General features: G+C 53.0%; 1 protein-coding gene across 4 annotated transcripts in view; it reads left to right on the top strand.

Annotated features, from left to right (window-relative positions):
* PLXNA1 (plexin A1) overlaps window positions 1–21,942 on the top strand; it is a 274,489-nt gene that overhangs the window by 153,671 nt on the left and 98,876 nt on the right. For all 4 annotated transcript variants that reach the window (XM_073351348.1, XM_073351345.1, XM_073351346.1 and 1 more), the window contains one exon: window positions 13,048–13,162. In XM_073351348.1, the coding sequence (XP_073207449.1) occupies window positions 13,048–13,162 (115 nt within the window). The remainder of the gene's footprint in view (window positions 1–13,047; window positions 13,163–21,942) is intronic.

Here is a 21,942-nt window from a genome sequence, read left to right as displayed (position 1 = left end):
GTGTGTTTTCACTAAAACTCTGGCTGAGAAACGTACAGAGTAACACTGGGCTCTGTTGTACTCCCTCGTACCATGCACATTTCGGCATGGAAAAGGGATTTAGCAACTTCTATGACAACGATTTCTCCTCCCTTACCCTGGCTCACGAGGAGGGGACTCAATGGGTGGTGCGATCCGTTTATGGAGAAGAGCTGGGCTGTGGGGGGACATATATCAGCTTTGTAGAGCACAGAGTGACAAAATGTATAGCTCCAGGCTGTAGTCTCCTTCTGGGGTCTTTCCTCTGCAGTGGGGATTGTCCTTAAAGTGTGTGTGTGTGTGTGGGGGGGGTGTCTTTGGGGCAGCCATCAACTGTGGGAGCCCTGTCAGCATACTTATATTTGAGCCATGCTTCGTGGAGCAGTAGAGACCCAGAGCTGATGCAGAGACACCCCCCCACCCCCGCACCAATGGTAGGGGCCTCCCACTGACCCTGGAATTCATGTGAATCCATTGGGTTTTTGGCTGGCCATGCAGGCTGGTCTTTAGGTCAGGGGTGCAAACTCTCCCCGCACCGTGATGGGATGATTGGGTAGGAATTTCCCCAGGGAGAACCTAGTGTAGGTTCCTTCCCTGCTTGCCCTGCCACTTGAGGGTTTTCTGTCCCGATCAGGTGCACACCCTTTAAAGGCTACTCCAGCTGCTTTGCTAATCCAGTTAGTCATTCTGTGTCCAAACGTATGCAGATGACAGGGCACTCCTTGTAAGCGTTAACTCCCTCTCCCCCCCCCCCCCTTCTTCAGGAAATTGAATCCTCTTTAGAGATAAAGACATTATGCTAGGTCCCTTACCCTTATCAACTTGAATAGAGACGGTGTTCTCTGGCTACGTAGATGAGTGAGAAATCTGCCTTGAAAGTGAGTTGAGAATTCCAGAGAGGGAGAGAAAGAGAGATCAATATAGGAACACACTTCTGAAGGGAGAACTCATCTGAACTTAGACGTCTAGGAGGGGGGAAATAATAGATATGAGAGTGGGAGAGTACTGGTGGGAGGGCTGGCTTGTAGGATCACAGGAACTGCCGGACTGGATCAGAGTAGGGGCCATCCTTAAGAGCGTAAGAACGGTCATACTGGGTCAGACCAAAGGTCCATCTAGCTCAGTATCCTGTCTTCCGATAGTGGCCAGTGCCAGGTGCCCCACAGGGAATGAACAGAACAGGTAATCATCAGGCAATCCATCCCCTGTCGCCCATTCCCAGCTTCTGGCAAACAGAGGTTAGGGACATCATCCAGTCCAGTGTCCTAACTCTGTTTCCCAGGGACATCCAGTCCCAGCTGCTTCAGAGGAAAGTGAAAGAGACCTCGCTTGTGGACAACCCAAACAGATCTGTTCCTAGTATTTCTTTGTGGGGTGGTTCCCCCCTCTGGAATCTCTTGGTCAGAACTTCCATTGTGGCATCTCTCTGAAGTCTTGAGCCAGGACCGGAGGGACTCTGGGGACAGGGTGGGGGGAAGTTTAAGGGACATGGGGGCTAGTTCCTCAGTTTCTTCATTTTGATCTACTAAAAACCAAAAGTTTTGCATAGTTTAAGTTTGTTCAGACTCACATAGGCACCTGTGCAGAGATGAATCCATTACAAAGCAGCAGCCCCACTAGCATGGAAACTAACTCTTTCCATTGGCACAGGGGAACAGAGAATGTCAGATGGCATAGGGAGCATAGCTGTAGCCATGTCGGTCCCAGGATATTCGAAAGACAAGGTGCGGGAGGTCAGATCTTTTATGGTGCCAACTTCTGTGGGTGAGAGAGACAAGCTCTTGAGCTCTGTGTAAGCTCAGAAGCTTGTCTCTCTCGCCAACAGAAGCTGGTCCCATAAAAGTTCAAATGGTGATAGGGTACCTGATCTAGATGGATGGCAGGATTTTGGAAAGTCACTGCGGGGAACTTTATTGATGGGAGTGGGATGGCACTTTGGATTGGGGAAATCACGCCTGGGCTCATACACGCCCATCTGCTGTGTAGTTCCTGTATGTGAGACAATGCCATCAGGTGTTGGCATAGAAAACAAGGAGGCCCAGAGCTCTGCCCTAGGTGGTGACAATGATGGCCCTAAGCACCATCAGTGGTCAATAACTGAACCCCTTAATATCTCCTAGCAAAGCTGTTCTTTCTTGGAGCCTCCACCACACCGGCCGTGTGAGCTCCCCATGTTGCTTGTGTGGCAGCAGACTGCCCATAAAGCCCCTACCCCCAGAACGAGGACAACGTCTGGGGTGATGCTGGTGCACAAAGAAGGAAGCGAAGCAAAGGAAGCTGGTTTCGTTTCTGCTCCGCTAGCCCTGTGGGACAGGGGGAGGGGGGTTGGAGTTGGTGTTCGTCCCTTGTGGAAGCAGGAAAATACATTTTTTTTATAAAGCTTCTTTGAGGGCATCACAAACAAGAGGCCCAAACAATACAGAAATGGCTGAGCAACTGTAACTCTACTACAGCTGCAGTCGGGCGTCCTTCTAACTTCAGGCATGTGAATGCTGCTGCGGTTGAATAGAGCAGCCCTGTCGCACAGGTCAGGCTTTTGTTATAAGTCTCCATTAGGCAAATGGGATTTTAATGCATTGCTTCAGGGGCCGGGTGCTGCATGGCAGTCTAAGGAAGGCAGGGGCTGGGCTCGCTGCTAGCCTGTGAATCACTGCCGCCCCTGCTCACTGCACAGATTCTTCCAGGCTCCTCCTCCCGCTGTTGCCTTTTTCCTTCTTTCTTCTATAGCTTAAAACTCAGGAAAGTGTCGGGCTGTTGGTAGTTGCTAGAGCCAGGTGTAGCATGGACAGGTGTCGTACAAATTGTCCTAGCTCTGCTCGTGCTCCGCTGTCCAGACCTTTGGTCCCCCTGCTATCCTGGTCCCAGACTTCCCACATGATTCTGCCTATGCCCTGCAATTCAGATGCGCTTGGTGCTTTACAAAACAAGTACAGATCATGTCCCTGTCCTGCAGATCGTATAACTTTAGGGCCTGATTCTGCAACTTTTTTCCTAGTGAGTAGCATTAACTTATGTGAGCAATCGTACTGCCTCCAACAGGACTGTTATGCTACTTGTTTGGAGTAAGGGATGCAGAATCAGGGCCTGAGTTAAACCAACAACAAGATGAGGAGCTGGGGGGACATAGCGGTGTAGGGAGGACAAGGGCAAGGTCGATAAGTTCCCTGGGAGAATAATGTGCACATCTTGAAGTGAGCTGTAGCTCACGAAAGCTTATGCTCAAATAAATTGGTTAGTCTCTAAGGTGCCACAAGTACTCCTTTTCTTTTTGCGAATACAGAGTAACACGGCTGTTACTCTGAACCTTGAGGTTTCTTTTTTTAAATCTAAGGCTTTGGTTGAAAGGCCTCCTTGAAGCTGCGACTTTTCAGAGGGGACTGTGAGAATGGGAGGGAGGAGGTGTAGTGAGCAGGGTCAGGAGGGAGACATGGGGCAGCACGAACGAAGGTGTAGAGGTGAGTTCAAAGAGGCATCCAAAGAGGTGGGTTGGGTTGAGCAAAGAGAGTGGCATGGGTGTAAAGGAGGTGAGAGCCAGCCTGCAGCACTCCTTGCTCTTCCTGTCCTAGGTCTCTCTTGTACCCTGGTGGGTACGAAGAGGGCTGGCAGTTGGTGACGTGGACAGAAGTCTGCCACAGACTAGCAGGAGACTGCCCAAGGTCGTGGGGTTCTGTGGAGGGAATGTCATCAACCCACTGATGACTTCTCCCTCTAACTTTAGCGCCCTCGTGGGCAAGATGGAGTCTGCTCTGCAGGCAGCTCTGGCCAAGCGACGGCGCACACAGGAATGCAGCAGGAAAAAATCCCTTCCACCCCAGGGGCACCTGTTCCAAACCCCCCAGAGTGAACACACACACCCACAGGAAAAGTACAATGGCTATAACAAAGGGAGATATTTATTTACAGAGGGATGAGAGGAGAAAAACAACAAGGGGAAATGTAGGGGGAGCAGCAGAACAGGGTTGCATCCAAACCAAGGCCCCACAGGCCCAGTGGCAGCACAGTCTGAGAGGGCAGACTCTGAGCAATATGTCTGCACACACAGTTCAGGAGACCTGAGCAAAGTTCCAGTTCAGTGCTGAGTCTTGGGTGCTCCTGGTCGTCTTCGGCTCCACTGAACTTTTCCCAACAAACCCCTCCAGTGCCCTCTTCTGCCGCTCTCTGCAAAGCCACACAGAGCGACTACCTCTCCACTTAACTAGCTACAGCCTCCCTCCTTATTCCCAATGTAGAGTCACAAGCCCCAGTACTCAAAACCCCATGCAGCTCTGGGCAGCAGTGATGCTGGGTCCAGCTCCAGCCTGTCCTTCTCGGGCGATTCCTCCCTGGCACAGTGCTCCTCCTGGCTCCTGTCCTGGGGTGTCCCCGTTCGGCCACCCTGTCCTTCCCAGGCTTCAGGCAGGTTCTCTGCTGCTTCACTTTTTGAGGGCCTGCGGGCTGCAGCCTTTCTCTCCCTCTCCCTCCTCCAGAGCCCCACCTGAAGTTTCCCTCCTTTCTCTCACTGCTCCTCCTCCCTGCTTAGGAAAAAGATTTAAAGGAGCCATGCTCGCTAAACCCCAAGGGGTTACACCCCTATCACAGGCCCCCTCACAGCACCCCCCATCAGTGTGTTCTGGAAGCAAAGCTCAAGGAGCTTGCAACGCAACCCCCCCTCCCTCTCTGCTGCCGCTCCAAATGTAGGCTATAATGGAATCTAATATTTCTAAGGATGTATCTTTCATCCCGAGATATGGTCTTAAAAGTAGCTCGGGGGAGCTGAGGAAGTCAGAGGGAGCTGCTATGCGTATGCAGATGCTGTTTCCATCAGCACAGATCATGTATATAATTTTCCTTTCCAGTGAATCTCTCTTGTTCTCTATGTGCTTGTAACAGAACTTGCCCCCTCCTCCCCTCGCCTCCCATGGTTTGCTCTGTGTCCTTCCTCCAGGGCTGGCTTCTGTAGAAATCACTGCTCCAGGCAATGCTCCACACCAGCAGGGCTTCCTCCTAGCACCTCGCATGAAAGAGCCCAGACTGCTCATGTCAAACACCTGCCTCTTCCTTTCTCTCACTTTCGGGGAGCACCTTTGGCCACCTTCACCCTGCATCTTCCTTTCCTCCCTCCCACTCTCTACTTGTTTCCCCGATCAGGCTTACCTCCCCCGCTATGGATTCTTGTTTTATTTTCTGCCTTCCCCTCTCTGCACAGAGCGCTTAAGAGCTCTCGGTGCCATAAGCTGGAGATCAGAGAAGCAAATGGATTTGTGCTCCAGGCCATGCACCTGCCAGTATAATGGCAAGATGCACTCCATGCCTGGGGATAAGAGCAAGTGAAGGTGAATGAGGAAGGATGCCACCCATTGGACTCGATGGAAAGACTCCTGTTGCTTCGCTAGGCTTGGACCAGGCCCTGGGACAGAAGGAAGACGGCCATGGGGACTTGAGCTGCCCACTTCTAAACTGGCTGAATGTCCCACCAGGAAACTGTCTCCTGATGTTTCGATCCACAGGTTCTCGGACTGGGCTCTGTGAAGCTGATTGTGTCCTAGCTGGGATTTCAGGAGTGATGCTTTCTACTCACTATATATAGCCTTCTCCACATGGCCTGGTGATTCTCCTGTGGTTTCCAGAAACTTCCTTTACTCACTAACCTCAAACACCTGCCTGCACTGCCGCCTGGTGCTCCTGTATCAGGTGTTTCTTTTGTGAATTTGCTCAGGGTTGAATTTACACAATGACCCCAAAATTGGAAGGAAAGCAGCCCAGCTGTGCCGTCACCTAGCGGGGGTAGCAGGCCATGAGTGGAGATTCTGGCCTCAGACCCAAGGCTCAGTGTCCACCACTCAATGCTGCTCACTCCACCTCTCTTTCTGCAAGGCTTTGTGTTTATTAGGGTGATCCTCATTGTCTGCAGACCTCACTGCTCTTTCTCTAGGTGCGGGACCTACAGCCATGACACACCCCAGCCCATTGTGACCCCCTTAGAGGTTCCAGGGAAGACCGTGGACATGGATTGTTTCATGACTATGAGCTCCTTGGGACAGGGATCTTTTTGTTCTGTTTGTACAGCACCTGGCACAGTGGGGCCCTGGTCTATGGCTCAGGCTCCTAGGAGCTACAGTAATACAAATAATAAATCATCATCATAATGCTCAGAGACTCTTAGGAGGCAAGGAGGGAGGGAGTGTGACTGGAAACTCTGCTAGTCTGCTTCCTGGTGATTGCCCCCAATGAACCCAGTCCTTCGGGGTAGGGTTTTTTTTTGCCTAACTTGAGGTGTTTGCTGAGTTTGTCTCCAGTCATGTCCACCACTTGGAGGAGGCAGGAGAAATTGCTGGTGAATTAGTCATGGGTAACATGGCGGTTGAGCTGGTTGGGGCTCTGTGCCTGCGTTCGGGTCTGTACTGTGGCTCCAACATAAATAGTTTCCAGCCTGGTTTGGTTGGTTGCAGAACAGGTGCAATAGGGGGAGTTGCTGTCTGCCCCAATGCTTAAAGTTTAAGGGAGGGTGTGAGGGAGATTTCCTCCAGTTATCAGGAGTGATGAAAGCTTTTTAGTTGATAAGTGACGAGGAATTAAAAATGCCTGAGGGTGGGAAGCAGGAGAGAGACTGCACAGATGGCAGCATGCTGCCGAGCAACCTGCCACTGCATCGGGAACAGACAGTCATGACAAATGGACACTTCAGGAGAAAACCCCGAACATGTAGTACAGCCTGATGCTGGGCAGAATGCGCTTCTCTCAAACGTACAGCAGAGAGCGCGGGCTCTTCCATGTGCTTTGTCAACACCAGGAATCCAACTGGGCCAGTTTGCCGTGATTCATTGAACCAGTACGTTTTACTGCTAGAAGTGTCTCCTCTCTAGAATCTCAGCTTTCATTATCTTCTCTCTAGCACTTGCTTCCTGTTCTGAAGGTGGTTCTTCATAACAACAAGTGCGAACTAGTGCAGTGGTGTCTGAGTCTGCAGACTGCCTGAAAAGTGAGCTCTGGGAGAGGTTTCAGCTTACCCTTTGAAATGAATATGGGATTATTAGTTCTAAAACCTAATCGTGATCATTTACATTTCAAGGCAGCTAACTGTTTCACTGCTGATCACAGCGTGCAAGGAGAGAGAGGGACAATCAGATATCAGCTTAATTTGCAGAAAGGAAGATTAAGGTTAGATATTAAAAAAATCTTTCTATCTATAAAGATGGTTAAACACTGGAACAGGCTTTCTAGGGAGGTTGTGGAATCCTCATCATTGGAGGTTTTTAAGAATAGGTTAGACAATCATCAGTCAGAAATGGTCTTGTGATACATAATCCTGCCTCAGAGTACAGGGGTGGACTAGATGACCTCCGGAGGTCCCTTCCAACCCTAAATGTCTATGATCACAGAGATACGCCTGGTATGACAATGTAGATGATAACATGGTTTGTACCATCTGGGTCTCATTACGGTATCATGAATGGGAGAAGCTTAGGCTGCAAGTGGAGTTTAGGAGAGTAGAATTACTAATTTATTGTCCCAGTCTGACTCCTGGACTTGCCAAGGAAATATTGCTGAATAGAGGGGAATTGGAATTGGAATTGACTAGGGTAGGCAAGGCTAACACATGCCAGAACTGTGTTTTAACTGCTTGAGTTTAGGTTCCCTAGTGCTTGTGTTCTAGCTGCCATATGTTTTATCTAGAGTTTGGCCAGCCAGTCTCTGTTAATGCCACTGTACACTAGGGGTTAAGTAATAGTGACCGTAATATAATTAAGTTTGATATCTTCGTGGTGGAGGGGAATCCTAGCAAGAGGTAACAATGTCCTGCAGAACTCCAGGAACCGGCACTTTAAAAATGGCTCTCTCAGGTTAGAAGGAGCCTAAAGGTATAAATTAGGAAATGTTAATCCCTGGAGGCTGCTGAAGAATAGTTTATTAGAGTCACCAGAAATAAGTCTATTCCCTGGCAGATGAAGAGGAAGCCAACAGGCCAGTGAGAACCCAGTGTGGGTAAATGGTCAGGTACATGAGTTCACTCCAGCCTACAGTATAACTGGGGATGCTGGAGACCTGAGTTCCCTGTAAACTGCGTGGCACCCTGTTTGGGGCTGCGCAGGTGCTCAGGGAACCCGCCCGGGGACCTGCCACGGCTGGGGAAGGAGCACCCTTCTCCCAGCCCCAACCTAGCCTGGCTCCCAACCTGCCACGGCCGGGGCGGCCCCCCAGCCCCAGCCATGCCGCTGCCTGGACCTTCCGAGGCTGGGGCGCCCCTACCCTGCCCCTACTGGCGGCCCAGCCCTCCCAGCTCAAACCCAGCTGGGGGGGCCCAGCCCGAACCCCGCTGTGGCCCAGACCTGTTGCAGCCGGGGTGCCCCACCCTGAACTCAGCCCCGCCCCGGACCTGTGGGGGTGGGGGGAGGGGTGCCTATCCTGCAGCCCCAGAGTTGCCTTGGCAGAGAGAGGTGCCTTCCCCCCCCCCCCAGGTGCTGCTGTGGGGGGGGAGAGCTGGGGGGAGTCCTCTCTCCCCACTGTGCTCCGGAGAACCCTCCTGCACCCCAAACCCTTCACCCCCGGCCCCACCCTAGAGCCTGCAACCTCAGCTAGAGCCCTCCCTCCCACCCAACCCTCTGCCCTAGCGCTAGTCCTGATCCCCTTATACCCGGTTCCACCCCAGAGCCTGCACCCCCAGCCAGAGCCCTCATACCCCTGCACCCCAACTCTCCCCCAGCCCTGAGACCCTCATCCCTGGCCCCACCCTAGCCGGATCCCTGATATCCCTGCACCCCAACCCTCTGCCCCAGCCCTGAGCCCCCTCCCACACTCTGAAGCCCTTGGCCCCACCCCCACCACATAAATTTTGTTATGTGCACTGATATGAAGGTGAGGTGTCACACATCACCCCCATATTGGTGCACATAACAAAATTCATTCCGCACATAGGTGGGAAAAATTAGAGGGAACCCAGAGACTCAGCCCAGGGGAGGCTGGGAGAAGGGAGTGGAAGATGATTAGGTACACTCATTACTCACCCCTGACCTCCCCCCCCCCCCCCACACGGCTGGAGTGCTCTGTCTCGGAGAGGAGCTCATGGCCTCAGTGCCTTGGAGGATCAAGCCCCCAGTGTGGGGCTGTCCCTCCCAATTCAGGACTGATGGCAACTTTAGAAGAGGTCTGGAGGCATTAGGCTATGACCTTAGAGAGAGAAAGAAAAGACTGCTTAGCCTTGAAGTTAACATGGGAAAAGGCTAGGTATAAGTCTGTATGTGGGACACAGATCCCTAGGTGGAGGAGTCCTCTTTGGTCCAATCAGCTCCTTGAGCAGGGCGTACCCCATATTCCCCAGTGTTTTTGCAGCCTCATTTTAAATGTCCAGAGTTATGGAGGCTTGAGAGACTATGAAACAGCCTGAAAAATCTCATGGCTAGGAGGTGTTTCTTCATATTCAGCTTGTATTTGCCGGAGCTCCATTTCATCCTCTTATTTCTAGTTATACCACTGGGCCACCCAAACAGTCTACTCTGCCCTCAGTGATGACCCCGTCAGGCGCTTGTACCCATGAACCCCCTTTGACCAACCTCTCCATGGATCCTGCTTTATTGCTTGGATTAATTGCCAATCCCCACCACCCCGACAGCAGATTTGTCTGCCTCCCAGTCCTTGCTTGAGGGACGTTAGGCGCAATCCTTTTGCTTTGTTGTTTGTTTTTTTTCCACACCACCCCATCAAAGCTACTGGAGATAGGAGGCTACAGCTGTGCTTTTAAGTTGAATATCTGCAGCTGAAATAAAATTGCATATATTTGCATAAGGAGCATCTCAATTAACATATTTGTGGGTAAAGCAACAAGGGCTGTTCATTTGGAAGTGAAAACGTGAGCGAAACATGGAAATGACTTCAGCCCCTTTGCAAGCAGCTTAATTAAATATTTCCTTAGCGTGTGCACATGGATTTAAAAAGCTACTGCTGTATATGTAATGGGGTGTGAAACTCGAGAGCAAGGAGCTCTGTCCCTGCAAAGCCCCAGGTGTGTGGATTTGAACAGAAGCTGCCTGCACCTAGATCTGTCTGACCTGGTATCTATGTCACACTCACCATCCTTGTGTTATCCCAGCTCCTCTGAAGTGACAGCTCGGTGGGGGTGGGGGAGAAGGAATTCAGCGTGATTCCTGAGTTGGTTGGAGCCTCCTGTTTGGGAGGCGTTCTGTTTCCTTACATTGCAGATCTAGGCTCTCCCCCTCCCGTTCAACTCCTTCACCGCTCTCCCTGCGAAAGCCCCACAGGGGGGCGCTGTCATGGAAGCCTGACTTGTTCAGAGCTGGGGTTCAAGGATAGCCTTTCCACTCCAGGCAGTGCACCGGTCTCACTCCTGCCAAGGGCCCTGTGTACCTGAGGGTGTCTTTGTGTTTCCATGTAATTGCTGGGGGCTCAGCTCTGCTCTAGTGGGGACAATGGCAGCAGGACAAGCCCTTGGTTGGGGTAATCTATGCTGTGCTGCTGTTCTTTCCTCCCTCTCGGTCCCCCACCCCCGCGCTGCTGCCCATCTCCCAGTCAGCAGGCTGGGTTTGGTTCCATGGGACGCTCTTGCTTCTTGTGAGCCTGGCTTGAGAGTGAGAGTCCTGGATTAATTTAGGGCCTTGTGGGGTTGTGACAGCGCCATGTCCTGATGGAGCCCGTTGTGGTGTCAGGACTCAAATGGTGCAGACCTGAATTGTACCCTTCCCAGTGGAGACACGCCCCATGCCAGTAAAGCACGGAGCTCTTTGGTGATTTGACCCTTGAAGCAGAGATCGTGTCAGAGACTGTTGGTTGGTGTCACTTAGAGACTCCCTGTTCATTTACTTACTCTGCGCTAAACAGCTATTTAACAACCACATTAATACCTGGGTGATGGCTTAGAGCTGGGATTCTGCCTGTGTTGAGCCCTCTTGTGATGTGAGATCGCCATCTTTACTAGAAATACTCTGTGTCGGCTGATCCTGGACCTGAACCAGGCTGTTAAAGCACTTCTGAAATGTGTCTTACAACAGGATGGTGGCCTTGTCTAGACAGGAGAAATGGTGTTTCTGAAGAACATATTAGCTGGCACATTTTAAACAAAGTGCTGTTTAAAAGCGTATTAACACCAAGTATAGACAGGGTTTAACACCTTGGCAAACATGCTAGCTGGGTGTGATCAGCCCTAGGCCACGTGAATATGTAGCAAGGCCAAAATACCATCAGGTTAGTAGGATTCTTCCCAGGTGAACAATCCGGGGGTGGTTTATAATAGAGCCCAGGAAGTGTCAGCAGGCAGCCCGTCCAGACCACGAGAACCTGGAGCAGGATCGACAGCTAACACAAATCCAGCAGCACTTGTTGTCCCCCGCAGGGGGCTTCAGCATGAGCTCATTGCCCCTTCCCACCATCCTCTCTGTGTGGATCAGGCTGGTATTTCACACTGAATCCCTATGCCCAGCCGTGGGGCCAAGGACACAGTGCAGACTATTGCACCAGCCCCAATGCTATGGTGGGTGGGTGAGAGGGGCCCTGTGCCTTTCCAGTGCTGCAGGCTTGGCTCGCTGCTCAGTTTCTCCGGGAATCGGCTGACATGCTGAGGCAACTCCAGGTCTCCTTTTCTCGTCCAGCTCTAATTACGGTGCTTTGGAAGGGCTGCAGTTGTGCTCTTTGTGCTCAATAAAAGCTTCCTGCCTGCCATGTCTGTATCCTACCAAAGCAGGCGTCTCTGACACAGGGACTTCAAAGTAGAGGAGCATGGCTCGTGGGATCAAACAATTGTGAGCATGGGCCCTGGGGAGAGGCAGAGGAGAGAGAGGAAGGGGGGCTGAGAGAGACCCACACAGCTAGAGAGAAGGGGGAAACAAACACACACACACACACACACACACAAACACACACACACACAATCAGCCAGAAGGAGACAGAAAACCGTGGGAGGGATTGAGACACACACACAACCAGAGAAGGGGGTAGGAAACACAGGCATAGCCCAGCGAGTGACTGAGGATGTGGGAGGGGGCCAACAGAGGGGGTCACACACATTGCATTGTAAGCAAGTGAAAGGCACTACAGTCATGAAATGTTAATCTGACCCAACCTTTGGCCAATTATAATTTTCCTCTGAATGAATGTGCATTAATGCAGTAGGCTTTTTCTCCCTGCAATGGAGGGGCCTTGTTCTGACTCCATTTGCTAAAATTGCCTTTCATAAAACCAGAAATAAAGCTCACAAAGTGTGCAATTCAGCCCCCTCATGAGCAGGCGGGAAAGGAAGGACCCAGCGCTGCCAAGTTAGAGAGAGGGGTCACAGCCTGCAACCGCAGGTCCCCTGCCTTTGACCACGTGGCATGTGTCATCACAGCATGTGTTATGACAGGGGGCAGAGGAGGAGCAAGAGATGCTGTAAACTTTGTATACAGGCTCGGGAGTGGATGATTTGGCATGGTGGGGGGGCTCCCCTGTTAGAAGCCAGACTGACCTCAGGGTCCCAGGGTGGTGCTTTGATGTCGGGAGTGGAGGGGTGACTCTGGTGGGGCCTGTCACCCCTCTGACTGCACTCTGTCCCAGTGCCCGAGGGTGGTGCCAGGGGTGCTGCGCTGCAGGCAGTGGGTGGGTGACATGGTAAAGGACGCTCTCCCTTCTGCCTGTGTGCTGCCCCCACGGTGGTGCTAGGTGGCTCTGTGCTGTACCAGATACAACCTTGTGGATAAGATGTGAAATAAAGACCCTGACCTTGCATGGTGATTAAAAATCCCATGGCACTTTAAGCAAGAGTCAGGATGTTAACCCCTATATGCTGGCCAAATTTGACTCTGGGTAATTCCATTCTGCCTCCCTAAATCCCCTCTGCAGGTTCAGTTGGAGCGTGAGTTTGTGCTTTCACCTCTTGTCCTAAATTATTGTATGGCCTAACGTTGCTATGGACTATTAATACAGCCATTGGCTTCCGCCCTAGAAGTGGCTGCATTTCTGTGGGTGGAGGAATGGTCCCTGTTGCGACTGTACGGCACTTTGGGACCATAAGAGATGGTGACTGCCTCACAGCGTTTTGATGCTATCTCACCGGCTCTCTCTCTACAGCTGCCTGTCCTGTGTGAATGGCTCCTTCCCATGCCACTGGTGTAAATATCGGCACATCTGCACCCACAACGCTGCTGACTGCTCCTTCCAGGAGGGGCGTGTCAACATGTCTGAGGTAAGGAGCCATAAAACTGCTGCCCCCGAGTCTCCAGCCACCTCCCATCTGCTCTGCTGTGGATTATGACAAGGACTGTTTGCTGGCTTGCAAGGGAGAGATCTATAGAGCTGCAGTAGGGGAAAGGTACTTTCTAAAACTGTCCCTTCTCTGTCCCCTGAAACCTTCCTAAATCTGTGACGGCCTCAGGCCTGCAGCCCCCCAGCCAGGGCTTGCTCTTGATTTCTGTTGGCTGGGCAGTGATGGATGCAGTTGTGGGGATTTTCTTGGGCTGTTTCCCTGCCTGGTTAGCCGTCACTGGCATCATCAGCATGTCCTGATGCTCAGTCACTGTGTGAGACATTAAGAGTGAGGCCTGGGGGGCAGTATGTCCATTACAAACCAGGTGGTTCCTCTCCTCCTCCCCCGCCTTATCTTATCAAGGCAGCTTCAAACCCACTGCCACTGAGACTGTTAACACCTTCTGTGCTGCAGTCATAGGGGGCTCCCCAGTCATTTAATTGCAGTTACTTAGTGGAGTTAGAGACTTGTAGAAATTAGGCCAGACTTTCAACTGGCCTCTAACATTTGCAACCCCAGGGTGTGCAGGCGCAAATGAGCGTCACCCTGAGTATGTCTCACTACACCCATGAACAGCCCTGGCCGGTGGAGTAGGAAATTGGCTCGTGAGACCGTCTCAGTCCATTCCTTCAGGAGCCAGTGCCGGGCTGGTCCTGACAGCATATGCTTTGTTCAGGCTAGCTCCGGATGGCTCAAGCAAAGGATCTGCCTTTTGAAGTAACTGGTGGTTTTGGGGTGGCCAGCTTGAAACACCGTTACAGGGGCCCGATTTTCAGAATGAGAGCATCTGCCCTCTGCAAACGTGTTTGAAGTTGAGCACCCAGCATCACAAGGCACTTCTGGACAGTTAGGCCAGAGCTCCCGCCATTGCCTGTGGGGAGTGTTCCATGCCCTGCCAGGGGGGAGAGCAGTCACGTAGCTGGGGGGGCGGGGCGCGGCCGCTCCCCCACTGAGCAGAAGTGGCGCCTTTTAAATTATTTGGCACCTTTTACATCTTTACTGGCAGCAGTCCAGGTCTTCGGCGGCGGGTCAGGGGGAGCGGGGATAAAAAACGGCGCCACCCCCTGGTTCTCACCCGGCGGCGCTCCGGGTCTTCAGCAGCCCTTCGGCGTCGGCTCCTTCACTTGCTCTGGTCTTTGGTGGCATTGCAGTGGCAGGGCGGGGGGCCTTCAGTGGTGGTGTGGTGCCAGGGCTTGTGAAGCTGCAAAACGAAAGGTGCGACCATTAACTTACGTGGAGTCAGGATTTCACCCATGCTGTGCTGTAGGCCTTCCGAATGGGACTCAGAGTTAATGCAGCCCATTCTATCTCTGGACGGTGGCCAGAGGCCCAGCAATGCCGGCATGTGGCTTCCTGCAGCGGCCCAATGCCTGTTTCCGCCCCCAAGTCTGCGTGGGCATTTGCACAATGTCACTAGAGCTGGGTTCAATGGGAATTTCCTTCCTGACCCGCTGTGGTGTTGCATTAATGCCCTGAAGCCAGCAGTTGAATCCCCCTTCCGATTTAGACATGCGTGCCTGCTGGCCTTGTTGTCCCGTGTTGCTAGCTGCTTGGCCTGCTGCAGAGAGCCAGTGAGTAATGAGGGTTTCTCTCTCCCCGGGGGTGTCTGTGTTTTCTGTCACCTGCCTCTAAATTGGAAGAAAAGGGCTCCCTTAAAAAGCCATGTGTTAGGAGCGCTCTGTTAAAAACTGCCACTTGCCTAGAACCGTTTCCCTTCGGCCCTTCCATCGCTTCCCCTTTGCAGCTTGATTTTGTCAGAGGCGGCACTAACCCTTCCCATGCTGGAAGCTTTAGACTGAGTCGCCAAAGGCAAGGAAACATCTGCGTGGTTAGAGCAGTGACCCTTTGTGATGTGTGCGCTTCCGGGGCTCTGCGAGCCCTAACTGGTGCTTTGGGATGTTCCGGTGAAAAGTGCTCCGGACGCCCAGAGGCTGGTGACTGATTTGCTGTGATTGAACTGCACCTGTTCACCTTGTCCAGCGTCTAGCACTTATGCACCTGAATACTGCGGGGGAGGGATGCCCTGCCCTCTGTTGCAGAGAAGAGGCAGCGCCTAGCTGTGATGAATTTCTGGGCTCAGCCAGAGTCTCTCAGGCTACATTGGCACGACGAGCTGGAGGAGACATTCTCATGCTAGCTCTCACCTGAGCTAGTGCACTAAAAATAGTGTAGCCGTGGTGCTGCGGGCAGCCGTGGGTGGTGGCACAGGCTAGCAGCCTGCATACGTACCCGCGGGGTTCAGGAAGGTTGGTACTCGGGGAAGCTAGCACGGTAATGCCACTGCCCAGGCTGCTAGCACAAGTATGTCTGCGTGAACTGGGAATCATACCCCCCAGCTCGTAGTGTAGATGTAGCCGAAGTCCTGGCTTGCTGATACACTACAAGAAACAAGTACTTGTAAATACCTGAGAGAGGTGGTTTCAAGGTTGCTTTTAAAATGAGAGTGTTCCTGTTGGACTCAAACTGTCATAAACTCCTCCCCCCCCCCGGTATCAAATGGTGCTGATCAGCTTAAAAGCACCACCGCACTGCATTCTGGTGATTGCCTTGGCTGTCTGCCCCCAGAGATCGACCTGCCGCTTGCGGTTCTGTCTGATGGACACACAGCCCTCAACGTTAGGCACAGAAGTTAGCTCGCCATTCTGCGGTTTAGAGCCATCCTGTTCTGAAGGCAGGCCAAAGAAAGCACTTGCTTTTGGAGAGGCCTCTCTGGATTGGAGAAGGAATTAGCAGCACTGGGAAGTCAGGCCTCCCATTTGCCTTCCCGGAGTAATTAGCGGAGAGTGCTGGAAATAATGAGGCTTTCTGAGCACAATCCTCATCCTTGTTTTAGACATGGTGTGTGTTGTCCCCCTTCCATCTGGACACCTGTTAGGTGCTTTCCCCTTTCTCTGCTGGGGTATGGTACCAAGAAAGGAGCAATGGGCCTCCTTCAGGGGGATGGTTCAGATGTGTTTCTTACTAAAAAAAAAACACTTGGCAAAGTGACCTCGGGCACTTTTCTCCTGCCTGCCCATTAGTGGGGAGGCTGAGATCTGGCAGAACTCATGTCACATCAGGGATCCCAAGCTAGGACTGGGCCCAGGGAGCAAGAGAGAGTAAAGCTTGTACTCTCCCATGTATAAAAAACAGCTAAGATTTCCCTCTTGTTTTCCTCTCTCTGGGTTTATGAAATTCCAGCTGGCTCAGATACATTCACCTCCCCAGCAGAGGGCATCTTCCTGTAGAACCTAGTCAGCCCTCCAACTTGGGATAAGGCCTGGATTCACCAGAACATTGACTCCCACCTCATTTCACAGACTCTTTCCCACAGCCACCCGTCCTCCACAGTTCTGGGGTCTTCCCTCCTGCCCTCCTCCCACCAGAGATGCTTGCTTCCTGTCCGTAGCCATCCCTCACATATACCCCTTGGTTGGCCTTCACCCCCACATCAGCTATGGGACTGGCCAATAGTCCGGCTAGTTGACTCCCCTGCCCCTGTCCAGTTCTGCTCCCATGCTTAGGGTGAGCAGAATCTTCCTCTCAGAGAGCCTCCCCCCCATAACCATTGGGAGCCTTTCCTCTTCATCTCTTGCGGCTGGTGTCTCCTGAGTCCCCAGCACGGAGGGTATAGGCTGGCGTGCCTCTGGGGTAGCTGTGAGTTGGTTGGATGGATCCAACCATGCGTCTCAGTGCAGCCTAGGTGCCCTCATTGGTATTTTTCACTTCCCTCTCGCTGCGTCGTTTCCACCGTGACTCCTGCCGCGGCAGCCGCTCCGGGCTGATGAGCGTCTGCTCGGCATTGAATAGGTCAAGCTCCCAGCGACGAACAATTCATTTTTCTTTTCCCCCTCTTTTGTCATTTCTGGGAGCCTGGGCCCTCCAGGAAGGAAGCAGAGAGCTGAGCAATTACTCATCCGGAGCCCAGCCATCAGCAGCACAATTACTCTTGTGCCGTGGCCGCTTACGTGTGAGGGAGCGACTTTATTTATGATAGGCCAGATCCTACATGCCTTACTCGTGCAAGTGGCTCATGGAAGTCAGTGGGCCTCCTCCTGCTGCTCCCACAGAAGTCAATGAGGCTGCTTCCATGAGCAAGGCAAGAGGACCTGGTCTTGTATGGCTCCTAATATCTCGGATACATGGTCTGGAATCAGCGAGGCCCAATAAACATGGAGCCCAATGATGCTGTTTTCCAGAGCAGCTGCGCTTCAGGGTTCACATTTTCAGCCAACTCCAAAATCGCACCTGCAAACTGTACTGTCAGCGCTGGGCATTCACAGCCCGTTAGCTACGTAACTCCATGTTCTGCGTGCGCACACTAGCTGTGTTTGCATGTGCAAGCCTCGGCAGGCAGAAGTTTGGAGTTACCTTTGGAGAGATGATCCTAAAAGCATCTGGGAATATGCTCAGGCTCTTGTTTTGTGAGACATGGGCCCTTCCCAGAGGCCCAAGCTTGAGAACTGGCACCATGTGTAACTTCCAGCATGGGTGAGAGCTGGCCCTGGCCAAACATTTGTGGCTAGACTCAGGCAGGACCTGAGCCTTGGAACAGCTCAGCTGAGGCCACTTTCACTTGGGGTAGCCTCAGCAGATCCTGGCAGGGGTAGCGAAGTACTGGTAGACCGTCTGCCAGGATGTGCCTCCTGGCTGGGACCGGTGAGTCCTGCCGCTCTCCCTACAAAGCCTGTTCTTGTGAGGTTTTCAAATGAGAGCGGTTCAGACAAAGATCCTGCTGAGCCCCGCGAGTGTGTAGAGGTTGCTGCTGTCCTCCTTGGTGCTGGGCCATCGCCTGCGGGTCAAATTAAGAACAGAGACTCAACCTGACCCCTGAATTTCTAATCCTTTGTGGGTGTGCGTCTAACCCTCAGAGTTATTTTAAGCAGGGCTTGGTCTGGCTGAATTTCAGCTTGTCTGAGTGTGGCCAGTGAGGTAATGGAAATCTCCTGCCCCTTTTTCTTGCTGGTTTTCCTCTTGTACCTGCGGTGCTGTCATTGCCCAGTAAGCTCCCCTTGTAATCGGGCGCACTGCAAGGTGCCTGCTGCATGAGGCAGCCCAATGGGTGCATTCTACCCGGGCCAGTCTGGCACGCTCAACAGGGGAGCAGTGCATTCCCCTGGAGGCTCCTGGGCACTGGCAGTACAGAAGATGTGGTCTACATGGGGCATGTATGGAAATCTGGGCAGCACAGCAGGTGCTAGCTGGTTCATGAGGAGCAGGCCAGGAGGGATTGCGGGTTGGTAGGAGCCATCACTCATTGCATGTGTCCTTGTGTTTGTTCAGGGTGTGTCTGGGAACAGCCAGCACCCTGCTGCTTTCCTGCTGCCAGTGAGAATTAAGCCCCTGCCCTGAGGCCATTGGTGGGTTTCGAATTCCTGGGCTTTGGTTTCCTGAGGTTTAACTCCACATTGCTCTTTGACCCCCGGGCTTTCCCTAGGACTGTGGTGGGAGGGAAGGCCGTGATAATGGGCGAAGAGCAGGAGCTCCCATTTCCTGTCCCATTCCTAGCGGTGACTGGGGAATGCGATCGGCCATTCAGACTGAATTATCTTTTAGTAAAAGGCTGTTCTGCGGAGACAGGGTCCTGTGTGTCTGCTGGAGGGGAGTTTGACTTGGAATTGGGGAGGACCGTGAAAGGCTTGTGTTCTGAAGGCTGCAACGATCTGTGGTGAGCTCCTGGGCTGAATGCAGTCAGCTCTACCCCCATGCCTGGGAGCAGGTGCTGCTCTGAGCTGTGGAGACCCGATCGGGCTTTGGGGCATCCCTGAAGCATTGGAAAGACTCACAGCTCCTCTGCCTTCCCTCAGAAAGGATCAAAGCCCCCGGGAGGAGGATGGCCTCCCTTGGGAGCCTGGAAGGGCCTCCTTCGGCCAGCTTGGGTGGAAGGTGTAGTCGGGAGTGACTCTCCAGGGCTACGAACCTGCAGAGCAAGAGGCTGGGGCTGGCAATGGGTTCAGGGTCTTCACTTCTCCTCCAGACCTTATGGCAGCATGCAGAGCCCTAACCACTGGATCCCCGGCCTGGCCTCTGCAGCACTGGCAGCCCTGAGGAGTAAGAGACCAGGAATGGAACCGGGCCCTTCTGTAGGATGGTGCACCCGTCCCCCAGGTACCGACTGCACCAGCCACCCACACCTGCAGGACAAGTCACCCCCTTCCCCCATTTGTCCAAACCATCTTACCCTCTGCCGTGTGATGCTCCAGTTAACCCAAGACCACGTCTCCTCAGGCCACTGACATGTGCTGTCCAGCTGAACCCCATCAGCTGTCAAAACTCTCCTGCACCTCCACCTCCAAACCTCCCAACTCAACCCCTTTCCCAGCCTCCCAGGACTACCCCTTCTCTCTTGGGAATCCAGATCAAGCCAGACTCCTTCACGCACTAATGCACCCACAATTCAGGGGAAAGGGGGTTAGGGGACAGCCCAGGTCCCAGCTCAGAGCCAGCTAGGCCCGGAGTTGCTTTAAGGCAGGCCGGCAGACAGGGATCACAGCAGAAGGAAGGGCTAATTATATTGAAAGCAGGGACCAGCCGGCGGGGCGGGGAGGGGGAGGTTTATTCACCCTAGTGGCTGTTCCAATCCTTCTAAAGGAAGATGAGGGCCCTCCACCAGTTTTGGGAGGGCAGATGGTGGGTCCTTACTGAGGGGGAATGTGAGCTGAGTTGGTACCAACTCCCAGAGGAATTTGGGGTGGGTTGGGCGGGGGCTTCAACAAAGTCCTCCAGTGCATTTCCCCCAATGAGAGCAGTGGCTGTCAGATTCCCAGCTGCCCCAGTGTGCTGGGAGCTGAGGACCTGGCATGGGTGAATCTGGTTCCTTATGGTGTACTGTCACGCTCGCATGGGTAGGCGGGCATGACCTGTTACAGGCACTTCCTGGGGATGCAAGGTAGAATCGTGCATATACCACAGCCATTCCCCTGCCAGTGAGAACTGGACTCACCTGGCGAAGGAATCAGAGGGGAGAGAAGGCAGTCCATAGAGGCAAAGAGAAGTAGGGAGGTGGGGGGAGATGAAGGGAGGTGGGGACACATAGCCAGAGATGGAGGGGTGGGGGAAGCAAAGAGAGAGCGAGACACCCAAAGGTGGAGGGAAGGGAGACAGAAAGTGATAGAGGTGGGCGGGGAGAGAGACAGATGGAGGGTGAGGAGAGAATGTCAGAGCTGAGGGACGGGGAGAAGCAGCCAGATGGAAGGGAAGAAAGAGGGTCAGAATGGCCCAGAGATGGCGAGATACAGATGGAGAGGAGCGAGGCCCAGCGTAGGAGGCAGGGCGGGGGTGCAGCCAGGCAGCTGGAACAGGTTCTGCCTCGTTGCCAGTTGCTGCACCCCCTGGCTCCCGGGCACTGCCCCTAGACTTTGGGAGGTTCCAGCCAGGGTTGTCATTTACTCTCATCTCAGCGGCCGGGACCCATCTGGACCGTATGGTGGAATGTCGGTGCAGTGCCCCAACTCCATGACTGGAGCTGTTTGGAAAACAGGCGTAGGAGGGTGGGGAAGTTCTGTGGAAAATTATGAATTTTCATTGAAAAAGTGAAAATTTAACATTTTAGGATATGGGTTTTTTTAATTAAAGGTCTCCAGTTTTTGAGGGACGCAGACACGGCCACTGAGTATTTCAGTTAGTAGAAAACCCTTGGAGAAAAATGGAAAGCTTTTGACCAACCCAACTCTCCACCCGCCCTGCTCCTAGGTGGTGGAGTCTGGAAGGGGGAGCTGGAGGGGAATGGGGAATAGGCCCCTGATCTGGGTGGAGAGCTTTTTGGGCTGTGTGGAGCCTTCCTGCCCAGCATGGCAGGAGTTAATTGACTGCACAGGAAGTTTCATCAGTCCTTTGAATTGATGCTTGAAAGTTGCTGAGGAAGGAGTTGTTAAAATCCCCTGGCCACCACACAAGGGGAGGGCTGGGTAGTCACAGCCAGTCCCCCCGAGGAAACCTCATCACGCGCTTTGGCATGGAGTGACAGGGCCTGCGGTTCACTGGAAAGGGCTCCCAGCACCAGGTGTTTCCTGTTTTGGAGCAGGGTGAGATTTTTGCTGGATGAGACAAATCTCCCGGCAGATGCAGAACATGTGACGTAGCTGGTGGATTTGGCTCCTTCAGTAAAATGGGAGTGTGTGTGAGAGAGAGCATTAACTCTGTGTGTGTGTGAGAGAGAAAGAGCGAACATTGACTCTCTGTGTGTGTGTGTGTGTGTGAGAGAGAGAAAGAGCGAGAGAGCAAACGTGTGTGTGAGAGAGAGCATTAACTGTGTGTGTGTGTGTGAGAGAGATAGCGAGCATTAACTGTGTGTTCCTGTGAGAGAGCGTGAGCATTATCACTGTGTGCGTGCACTGTGGGGCCCATTCTCTGTTGCACCCAGGCATGCCCGAGCAAGGTGGGGTAACAGAATCGCTGGCAGGGTAGGGAGCTACAGCAATCAGCTCACACAGTTACTCAGCAGAGGCTTCAGGGAGCACAAGACTGTTGTTAAAGGGTCAGTCAGAGAATTGCTGGTGGAGGTGGGAGAGGGTCTTCAGGAGGGCGCTAGGTCCAAGGGCAGTGGGCTTGTCGGCCAGCTCAGGGAGAGCATTCCATGCCTAGGGAGAAGTTGCACTGGTGGCTGTTGGAGAAGCAGACATAGGCAGTCCAGGCTGGCTTGGGGGAGATGGGAGAAGGGTGGGTGAGCAGGGAGGGGCAGTTACCCAGAGCCTTGAAGCCAAAGAAATGGAGGGGTTTCAGGTCTTGTTTAAGAGGAGAAG

Source organism: Lepidochelys kempii, chromosome 7, assembly GCF_965140265.1.
Source record: "Lepidochelys kempii isolate rLepKem1 chromosome 7, rLepKem1.hap2, whole genome shotgun sequence".
Classification (NCBI taxonomy): domain Eukaryota; kingdom Metazoa; phylum Chordata; order Testudines; family Cheloniidae; genus Lepidochelys; species Lepidochelys kempii.
Note: the sequence above shows the minus strand (reverse complement) of the source record. Positions and strands in the feature narration are given on the sequence as shown.